At 36.9% G+C, this 11,703-nt stretch overlaps 1 protein-coding gene across 1 annotated transcript in view; it reads right to left on the bottom strand.

Annotated features, from left to right (window-relative positions):
* The window catches only part of zranb3 (zinc finger, RAN-binding domain containing 3), a 278,301-nt gene extending 267,646 nt beyond the window's left edge, over positions 1-10,655 (bottom strand). The window contains exon 1 of the mRNA XM_062059225.1: positions 10,379-10,655. Within this exon, the coding sequence (XP_061915209.1) occupies positions 10,379-10,551 (173 nt within the window). The 5' untranslated portion in view covers positions 10,552-10,655. The remainder of the gene's footprint in view (positions 1-10,378) is intronic.
* Positions 10,656-11,703: the final 1,048 nt, after the last annotated feature.

Raw genomic sequence — 11,703 nt, 5'->3', positions numbered from 1 at the left:
TTATATCAACTATCAGAGACAGAAACTCTTCATTTAACATAATGTCCTTTTTTGCTGCTTCAACACAGCTCAATCAACACAGAAAAAGGTAAAGTGAAATAACAGAAAGACAGGGCTTTGCTGTCCGTAACACACACACACACACCGATGAGCTAACGTTACCTAAAAGCGAATTAGCCTTCACGAGCAACCTGGTTGATGTTGCTTGGGATCGCTTCAAAACGGCGTTCCTAAAGATACTAAATGACATGGCTCCTGTGAAAACAGTCAAGATCAAAGCCCGCTCGGAACCATAGATGAATCCGGACCTATTAGCTGCCATAAAAGACAGAGACAGAAAATACTCCGAATACCAAAAATGTAAAACAGAAGTAGATAAACAACCCAATAATATCAACCTCAAATCACTCCTTTCAACTCTCAAAAAGCAACGCAATAAATTAAGAAATAAGTCAACCAACCTTAAAAAAAATTACATTAACGACAAAATAGAGGAAAACACAAATAAACCACGTGAGCTCTGGAAAATTCTCAACAACCAGCTTCCTGGTTGCAGCCAGAAACTTAAAACCAGACTCACCAACATCAGCATCAAGGAGGGTGACTCCCTCATTACAGACAAAATGGAGGTAGCTAGCAGACTTAACAACTTTTTCATCAGCATAGCCGCAACTCTTGTCAACAAGCTGTCCCACCACTCTGGTCGCTTTGGTGTAGAACACATTAAAGCCTTCTACAGAAAGCTAGGAGTATCCAACGATGATTTCAAATTAGAAATTGTCACAGCTGATGAGGTGTTTAAAACATTGAGCGTGCTCCAGCCAAACAAGGCCACCGGCCTTGATAATATTCCCTCCAGATTCCTCAGGGACTCTGCCTCCATCATTGCCCCGATCATCACGCACATAATAAACCTATCAATTACACAAGGCCAAGTACCAAAAGATTTTAAGATAGCAAGAGTAACTCCCCTCTTTAAAAAAGGAAGCAAATTGGAACCTGGCAACTACCGACCTGTTTCTATTCTCAGTTCCATTTCGAAAGTAATGGAGAAAATAGTTTATGAACAAGTCGATAGTTACCTTGCCACTAATAAACTCATGTACAAATTCCAATCCGGCTTCAGAACTAACCACTTCACTGACACATGCCTTCTCTACCTGACCGACCACATCAAACATGAGGTGGACGCGGGCAAATACTGCGGCATGGTCATGCTGGACCTTCAGAAGGCCTTTGACACCGTTAACCACGCTATACTGTTGGATAAGCTCAGAGCAATCGGATTTGACAAAACCTCATGGAGCTGGTTGCAATCTTACTTGGAGGGGAGGGAGCAGGTGGTAGAGGTAAACGGCACCGTGTCCGTCCCCCCCCCCCCTCTCAGTGAGCTGTGGAGTCCCCCAAGGTAGTATATTGGGGCCTTTACTGTTCCTAATATACATAAACGACTTGTCATCGGCATGCGACTGTGAATTGTTCTTGTTTGCAGATGACTCGGCCTTGCTGGTATCAGACAGGGACAAGTCACAGATGGAGAAAATCCTCAGTGCTGAACTCTGAAAAACATGCACCTGGCTCGCTGACAACAAGCTATCCATACACTTGGGTAAAACGGAATCCATCCTATTTGGGTCCCACATCAACCTTAAGAAAATCAATGACTTCACTATAAAAGTGGGTGACATTGTTATCACCAGGAAAGATGAGGTCACCTACCTAGGTTCCATTCTAGAGGCTAATCTTTCCTGTGATAAAATGGCAACCAAGGTAATCAAAAAGGTCAACCAACGAACGAGATTTCTCTACAGAATCTCCTCAATGGTCAACAAAAGCACCATGAGGATTCTGGCGGGAACTCTCATTCAACCCTTTTTCGATTACGCATGCACCTCCTGGTACCCTAGCACCTCCAAAACCCTCAAATCTAAACTCCAAACATCCCAGAACAAGCTAGTCAGATTACTTCTAGACCTCCACCCCAGATCCCACCTCACTCCTACCCACTTCTCCAAAGTGGGCTGGCTCAGGGTGGAGGACAGAGTAAAACAACATGCACTGAGCCTAGTCTATAAAATACACTACACCTCCCTGATCACCGAAGTACATGTAAAACTACTTCTTTATATATATATATATATATATATATATATATATATATACACACACACACATATACAGTATATATATATATATATATATATATATATGTATATAGTTATATATATATATATATATATATACACACATATATATATGTATATATATATATATATATATATACTGTATATATACATATACATATATATATAAATATATATATATATATGTGTGTATATATATATATATATGTATATATATGTGTGTATATATATTTACAGTATATATACATATATATATGTGTATATATATGTGTGTGTGTATATATATATATATATATATATATATATATATATATATATATATATATATATATATATATGCTTTTTGACTGACAACGTTTAATCAATGTTGGGTTCTGAGGTTGATTTGACCATTGAATTGTTGTCATTTCCCAACAAATATTCGACAACACTAACACAACGTTGGAACAACATGCTTTTTGACAACGTTTATTTAATATCAGGTTGTCACATTGATTTGACCCTTGAAATGTGGTTATTTCCCAACCAATATTCTACAACACTAATACAACGTTGGAACAACATGCTTTTTGACTGACAACGTTTAATCAATGTTGGGTTCTGAGGTTGATTTGACCAATGAATCTTGGTCATTTCCCAACTACTATTCTACAACACAAATACAATGTTGGAATAACATGCAATTTGACGATGTTTATTCAATGTCAGGTTGTGATGTTGATTTGACCATTTAAATTTGTTCATTTCCCAACCAATATTTGACTACACAAACACAACATTGAAACAACATGCTTTTTGACTGACAACGTTTAATCAGAGTTGGGTTCTGACGTTGATTTGACCTTTGAATTTTGGTAATTTCCCCACCAATATTCTACAACACAAATACAACATTGGAACAACATGAATTTTGATGTTTATTCAATGTCAGGTTGTGACGTTGATTTGACCATTGAAATTTGGTCCTTTCCCAACCAATATTCGACAACGCATACACAATGTTGAAAAAACGTTCTTTTTGACAACAATTATTCAATGTCAGCTTGTGACGTTGATTTGACCATTGAATTTTGGTCATTTCCCAACCAATATTCTACAACACAAACACAACGTTGAAACAACATGCTTTTTGACTATTAACGTTTAATCAATGTTGGATTCTGAGGTTGATTTGACCATTGAATTTTGGTAATTTCCCAACCAATATTCTACAACACAAATACAACGTTGAAACAACGTTCTTTTTGACTATGTTTATTCAATGTCAGGTTGTGACGTTGATTTGACCACTGAATTTTGGTCATTTCCCAACCAATATTCTACAACACTAACACAAAGTTGGAACAACATGCTTTTTGACAACGTTTATTTAATATCAGGTTGTCACATTGATTTGACCCTTGAAATGTGGTTATTTCCCAACCAATATTCTACAACACTAATACAACGTTGGAACAACATGCTTTTTGACGATGTTTATTCAATGTAAGGTTCTGACGTTGATTTGACCATTGAATTTTGGTCATTTCCCAACAAATATTCGACAACACTAACACAACGTTGGAACAACATGCTTTTTGACAACGTTTATTTAATATCAGGTTGTCACATTGATTTGACCCTTGAAATGTGGTAATTTCCCAACCAATATTCTACAACACAAATACAACGTTGAAACAACGTTCTTTTTGACTACGTTTATTCAATGTCAGGTTGTGACGTTGATTTGACCATTGAATTTTAGTCATTTCCCAACCAATATTCTACAACACTAACACAACGTTGGAACAACATGCTTTTTGACAACGTTTATTTAATATCAGGTTGTCACATTGATTTGACCCTTGAAATGTGGTTATTTCCCAACCAATATTCTACAACATTAATACAACGTTAAAACAACATGTTTTTGATGATGTTTATTCAATGTAAGGTTCTGACGTTGATTTGACCATTGAATTGTTGTCATTTCCCAACAAATATTCGACAACACTAACACAACGTTGGAACAACATGCTTTTTGACAACGTTTATTTAATATCAGGTTGTCACATTGATTTGACCCTTGAAATGTGGTTAGTTCTCAACCAATATTCTACAACACTAATACAACGTTGGAACAACATGCTTTTTGACTGACAACGTTTAATCAATGTTGGGTTCTGAGGTTGATTTGACCAATGAATCTTGGTCATTTCCCAACTACTATTCTACAACACAAATACAATGTTGGAATAACATGCAATTTGACGATGTTTATTCAATGTCAGGTTGTGATGTTGAGTTGACCATTTAAATTTGTTCATTTCCCAACCAATATTTGACTACACAAACACAACATTGAAACAACATGCTTTTTGACTGACAACGTTTAATCAGAGTTGGGTTCTGACGTTGATTTGACCTTTGAATTTTGGTAATTTCCCCACCAATATTCTACAACACAAATACAACATTGGAACAACATGAATTTTGACGTTTATTCAATGTCAGGTTGTGACGTTGATTTGACCATTGAAATTTGGTCCTTTCCCAACCAATATTCGACAACGCATACACAACGTTGAAAAAACGTTCTTTTTGACAACAATTATTCAATGTCAGCTTGTGACGTTGATTTGACCATTGAATTTTGGTCATTTCCCAACCAATATTCTACAACACAAACACAACGTTGAAACAACATGCTTTTTGACTATTAACGTTTAATCAATGTTGTTTTCTGAGGTTGATTTGACCATTGAATTTTGGTAATTTCCCAACCAATATTCTACAACACAAATACAACGTTGAAACAACGTTCTTTTTGACTACGTTTATTCAATGTCAGGTTGTGACGTTGATTTGACCATTGAATTTTGGTCATTTCCCAACCAATATTCTACAACACAAATACAACGTTGAAACAACATTCTTTTTGACTACGTTTATTCAATGTCAGGTTGTGACGTTGATTTGACCATTGAATTTTGGTCATTTCCCAACCAATATTCTACAACACAAAAATACAACTTTGGAACAACATGTATATTGACTATGTTTATTCAATGTCAGGTTGTGACATTGATTTGAGACCATTGAACTTTGGTCATTTCCCAACCAATATTCGACAACACGTACACAATGTTGAAACGACATGCTTTTTGACTGATGGCGTTTAATCAATGTTGGATTCTGAGGTTGATTTGACCATTGAATTTTGGTAATTTCCCAACCAATATTCTACAACACAAATACAACGTTGAAACAACGTTCTTTTTGACTACGTTTATTCAATGTCAGGTTGTGACGTTGATTTGACCATTGAATTTTGGTCATTTCCCAACCAATATTCTACAACAAAAACACAACGTTGAAACAACATGCTTTTTGACTGATGACGTTTAATCAATGTGGGGTTCTGAGGTTGATTTGACCATTGACCGTTGGTCATTTCCCAACCAATATTCGACAACACAAATACAACGTTGGAACAACATGCTTTTTGACGACGTTTATTCAATGTCAGCTTGTGACGATGATTTTACCATTGAATTTTAGTCATTTCCCAACCAATATTCGACAACACAAACACAATGTTGAAACAACATGCTTTTTGACTGACAACGTTTAATCAATATTGGGTTCTGAGGTTGATTTGCCCATTGATTTTTGGTCATTTCCCAACCAATATTCTACAACACAAATACAACGTTGAAACAACATGCATTTTGACGACGTTTATTCAATGTCAGGTTGTGAGGTTGATTTTACCATTGAATTTTGGTCCTTTCCCAACCAATATTCGACAACGCATACACAACGTTGAAACAACGTTCTTTTTGACTACGTTTATTCAATGTCAGGTTGTGACGTTGATTTGACCATTGAATTTTGGTAATTTCCCAACCAATATTCTACAACACAAATACAACGTTGAAACAACGTTCTTTTTGACTACGTTTATTCAATGTCAGGTTGTGATGTTGATTTGACCATTGAATTTTGGTCATTTCCCAACCAATATTCTACAACACAAAAATACAACTTTGGAACAACATGTTTATTGACTATGTTTATTCAATGTCAGGTTGTGACATTGATTTGAGACCATTGAACTTTGGTCATTTCCCAACCAATATTCGACAACACGTACACAATGTTGAAACGACATGCTTTTTGACTGATGGCGTTTAATCAATGTTGGATTCTGAGGTTGATTTGACCATTGAATTTTGGTAATTTCCCAACCAATATTCTACAACACAAATACAACGTTGAAACAACGTTCTTTTTGACTACGTTTATTCAATGTCAGGTTGTGACGTTGATTTGACCATTGAATTTTGGTCATTTCCCAACCAATATTCTACAACAAAAACACAACGTTGAAACAACATGCTTTTTGACTGATGACGTTTAATCAATGTGGGGTTCTGAGGTTGATTTGACCATTGACCGTTGGTCATTTCCCAACCAATATTCGACAACACAAATACAACGTTGGAACAACATGCTTTTTGACGACGTTTATTCCATGTCAGCTTGTGACGTTGATTTTACCATTGAATTTTAGTCATTTCCCAACCAATATTCGACAACACAAACACAATGTTGAAACAACATGCTTTTTGACTGACAACGTTTAATCAATATTGGGTTCTGAGGTTGATTTGCCCATTGATTTTTGGTCATTTCCCAACCAATATTCTACAACACAAATACAACGTTGAAACAACATGCATTTTGACGACGTTTATTCAATGTCAGGTTGTGAGGTTGATTTTACCATTGAATTTTGGTCCTTTCCCAACCAATATTCGACAACGCATACACAATGTTGAAACAACATGCTTTTTGACTGATGCCGTTTAATCAATGTTGGATTCTGAGGTTGATTTGACCATTGAATTTGGGTCATTTCCCAACCAATATTCTACAACACAAATACAACGTTGAAACAACGTTCTTTTTGACGAAGTTTATTCAATGTCAACTTGTGACGTTGATTTGACCATTGAATTTTGGTAATTTCCCGACCAATATTCTACAACACAAACACAACGTTGAAACAACATGCTTTTTGACTGATAACGTTTAATCAATGTTGGATTCTGAGGTTGCTTTGACCATTGAATTTTGATCATTTCCCAACCAATATTCGACAACACAAATACAACGTTGGAACAACATGCTTTTTGACAACGTTTATTCAATGTCAGCTTGTGACATTGATTTTACCATTGAATTTTGGTCATTTCCCTACCAATATTCGACAACACAAACACAATGTTGAAACAACATGCTTTTTGACGACGTGTATTCAATATCAGGTTGTGAGGTTGATTTGACCATTGAAATTTGGTCATTTTCCAACCAACAACCATGGATCCAACGTTAGACATGATTCTTGTTTCCAGGTCAGTTTTAAAGGACAAGTGTGTATTATCAACATTGTATCAATGTCTTGTGCCTGCTGGGGAAGGAGCTGTCGTTTTAGGGAAACTGTAAGTACCCTGCCAACACTAAGCATGCGTTTGTTGGGGCATCCCGCCCGCGAGACTGCACTAAATCAGCGCAGGCCATTAAGGGCATCTTCAGATAAACTGTAAAAAGTCACATCTGCTTGTCTTCCAGGAGGAACAGTACCCAAACTCTTCTCGCTGTCACACTGATGCCAACTGACATGGCTGTTCACAGAATGCAGTAGAAGTCAATTGACATTCTGACCTGCCCGTGCAGCAAAAGCCACGCATCTCGATGTTCCTTAATCAATATGGCCGCCGCATCACAGTGGAGGCGCTCAGATTGGCTGCCCCCTGTGTTGACCTCCCTGAGAACCCGAGCATGCATTAACTGGACGGGTTAGGAAACGGTCAAATCCTGTGTATACTCTTGTAGCAGGTGTTTAAGAGGCAACATGAGAAACTTCTTTTGGACAAGAAAATAATTTGGGAAATTTCACCAAATTGGCTGAATTTGACCTTATAAATGTTGAATATTTTTCATTTCACCTTTCGTGTCTACATGGTACCTTTTAAGTGTTAACTTTTAGAGACTTTATCTATGAATCTCATTAGAGGTGGGAATAATGATCGATCCTCCGATGCATCTTAAATTGAAAGTGGACGATTCTGAACGAATGCCCAGATATAGATTACCTCATTTTCCGGACTAAATAAGCCGCACCCACTAAATTTCAGGGAAAAATGTTTTCCCCCGTATATAAGCCGCAGGTATTAAAATGTTGTGGAATGAGTAATTTATACAGACAATTCTGTAAATGTTTATTTACATACCTTAATTGTTTCCATACGGTGCCTGTAACACGGTAGTAAAACGGATGATCACACAAAACAGAAGTCATCTTCATGGACCCACTAGCTGCGGAAGTTAGCTAAATAAACATATTTTTTCTATTGCACTCAAAGAACAATTTTAGAAGGTTAAAATATAAATTAAAGGGCACTAAACACATTGGGCGTTTATTGTTGCACTCGGAGAACGATTTACAATTTTCCATATTACATATGCCATAATCAAGGATTAGATTTGAATATAATAAAAACGCTTTATTTACTTTATATTAAATGCTTCATGATTTATGCTTGCCACTCCTGGTATGCGCTTTAAGAAAAATACAATTATTAGTAAGTACCAAAAACAAAATTATGGATAAATGTACACAGATAAGCTATGTAGCTGGTAAAACACAAATTGTAGTAATTTGTTACAAAATATAGTCATTTCACTTGCGTTAGTTGACTGCTAATTGGACAGTTTTAACTCCTCTAATATTTGGCATCAATCCAAGCAGCTTTGTGCGCGCCTACGTATCTACATGTTATGTATCTACATTAGGGCTGCAACTAACGATTAATTTGATAATCAATTAATCTGTCAATTATTACTTCAATTAATCGATTAATAATCGGATAAAAGAGACAAACTACATTTCTATCCTTTCCAGTATTTTATTGAAAAAAACCCAGCATACTGGCACCATACTTATTTTGATTATTGTTTCTCAGCTGTCTGTACATGTTGCAGTTTATAAATAAAGGTTAATTAAAAAAAATTTTTAAATAAAAATTAAAAATTAAAAAAATTAAAAATAAATATTGTCTCTGCGCATGCGCATAGCATAGATCCAACGAATCGATTACTAAATTAATCGCCCACTATTTTTATAATCGATTTAATCGATTAGTTGTTGCAGCCCTTATCTACATGTTATGTATCTACTATTATGTGCACAACAGAGAAGCTGGTTGACTTATGAGAGTAGCGTGTGTGTGTGTTTGTGAGAATGGCAAAGTGTTGTCTGAGTGACGTCAGTGAGTGAGTGGGCGAGTAAAGAGAGAGAGGTAGCACATGCACTGCGCAGTAGAGTGATGAACGGGTCTCGTTGTGTCCTGTAAAACTAACAATAAAGCAACCAGAATGTCACAAATCGGCGGCCTCGTCATTCTGACCTGAAAGCGGATCTTTGCAGACCCATTGACGGGTAAAGTGAACAATGTTACCGCCGATGAAAACATCGATCCAGGGGGAACGTCTCCCCTGTGCTCCTCGACCATAGTCTGGACCGGAGCAGAACAACAGGACAGGTGTAACAACTACATTATTACCTGTCACTCTTTAAACTGCTTGTGCAGATCTGAATGCTTATTATTTAAATGTTCATCTAAGTTTGAAGCAAAGGTGCTAATACTAATCGCCACAATTGGCGAGGCGTGTTTTGAAGCAACACTTGAAGCGTGTTGCTTCCTTATTTAAACGTCACATTTATCGTTAGATTTGAAGCCCAAATACCTCCATATTGTGCTTCACCACCCTCTTTATTAACCAGTAGAATTGTCGTTTTTTGCCATTCCTCCTCTCCAAGATGTTATTGCTTGTATGCACTTTATGTGTGCGTTTTGACACACTCAACATCATGCGCCTCGGCTGATAAATAAAATGAAAGAACGGTACTGGTATTTTTCAAAGGCAGTATAGTACCAATTTCAATCAATTAGTATCGCCGTACGTTATTAGTACCGGTATACCGAACAACCCTACAGGGAATATAAATCGATGAATGAGGCCACAACATTGGCAACGGCTGCCATTTGCTTGTTTGCAGTTGCCTAATTTTCTGCACTGCTAGAGCGTGTGCCAGAGCTGCGCATTACGTCATACTCATGCATGTCATTTGTGCATCCGTGTGTATGTGCTGAGGTGTATCTGTACCGAGGGCCGCCGGTGCTTACCGTCCGTTCTTGGATAAGGCAAAATCCACGCCCTCCCTTTGGAAAGACATCAAGCGCTGCAGGAGCTTGCGAGGAAGGCCTGACAGTTGCCGTGACCATCTTGTATCACAGTGGGGGGTCTGCGGGCCGCTACCATCCACTGCCATTACTGTGCCCTCACCGGTAGCTTCCATCTGAATTGTAACACGTACACAAAAACACGGACCTGTAAGCGTGTGCAATTTGCTGGACAATCCTGAAAGTACAGGTATTTTTACAGCTAAAAAACTGATCCCTCTCATTTTTTGTTCACTATCAACAACATTTTGGGGTCAAAGGACTATAACAGCCAAGTCTAACAAGCTATATCATCGGTATCGGGTCAGTAGCGTGACGAGATCAATATTTTTTAATATTTGTTCTTGGCAGATTCCATTTATGGCAGTGTTTCTTTAGGCTGAGGGCTGCCAAAAAATATCAGTTTTTCAGCTGTACTCAGTTGTAATACACTTGTTTACCACTTGTGGCAGTAATGACAATATCAAACAAACAAAAGAAGCCTGGAGGCAAAGTCATAGGGAAGTTTAAGCGCAAAAATTATGACTAAAGTGGTAAAGCTGTATTTAAATTTGCACTTAAATTTTTTGGACAGTTTATTTAAAAAACATGCTGATTGTTATTATTCATTATTAATTTAGTTAGAATTTGATTATTCTAGCAATGTGTGTGACTGCATATAAATTTGTTTTTTATCAGTTTTTACAAATCTCTTATTTTGCAGTATGTCTGATTAGTATTTATTTTTGTCATCAGCCTGACCTAAACCTTGATAATAATCTTTGTGATTAACACATGCTTTAATGTCATTTGACAAGGTTGTAAACTGTAATTAGGTTGGATGTAATATTGAATATGATTAAACTCAAGAGTAGGATTATTAATTCAGTGTTAATGGTGGAGTGGGCTATGGGCCCCTCTGTAGTGGAAAAGTTGGGCCCCCGAGGTCAAAAAAGATGAAGAGCCCCTGGTTTATTGCATTTATTCCCAGTGCTCAGGGAATAAGTCATGCCGGTCTGTTGACTCAAGAGGGCTTTAAGGGCAAAAAGACAAAGGATTTGAATAAGTCAGTAGTTTTTGCTTAGTTATTTTGCAAAACTGACTTTGTTTTGCTCAAATAATTGTATTATTTTGTTGCTATTGTTACTAATCGATTGGCCACCTATGATTATCAGCCAATGATTGCAGTTTAATAATTCAATGTTGGGTTATTCCCAACCAAACTTTTGAGTTGAATTATGTAACCCAAAAGTTGAGTTATGTTAACTCAATGTTGGTTGATTCATAAA

Source organism: Entelurus aequoreus, linkage group LG01 (assembly GCF_033978785.1).
Source record: "Entelurus aequoreus isolate RoL-2023_Sb linkage group LG01, RoL_Eaeq_v1.1, whole genome shotgun sequence".
Taxonomy (NCBI): Eukaryota; Metazoa; Chordata; class Actinopteri; order Syngnathiformes; family Syngnathidae; genus Entelurus; species Entelurus aequoreus.
The sequence above is the reverse complement of the archived record's forward strand: the minus strand, read 5'-3'. Positions and strand labels throughout refer to the sequence as shown.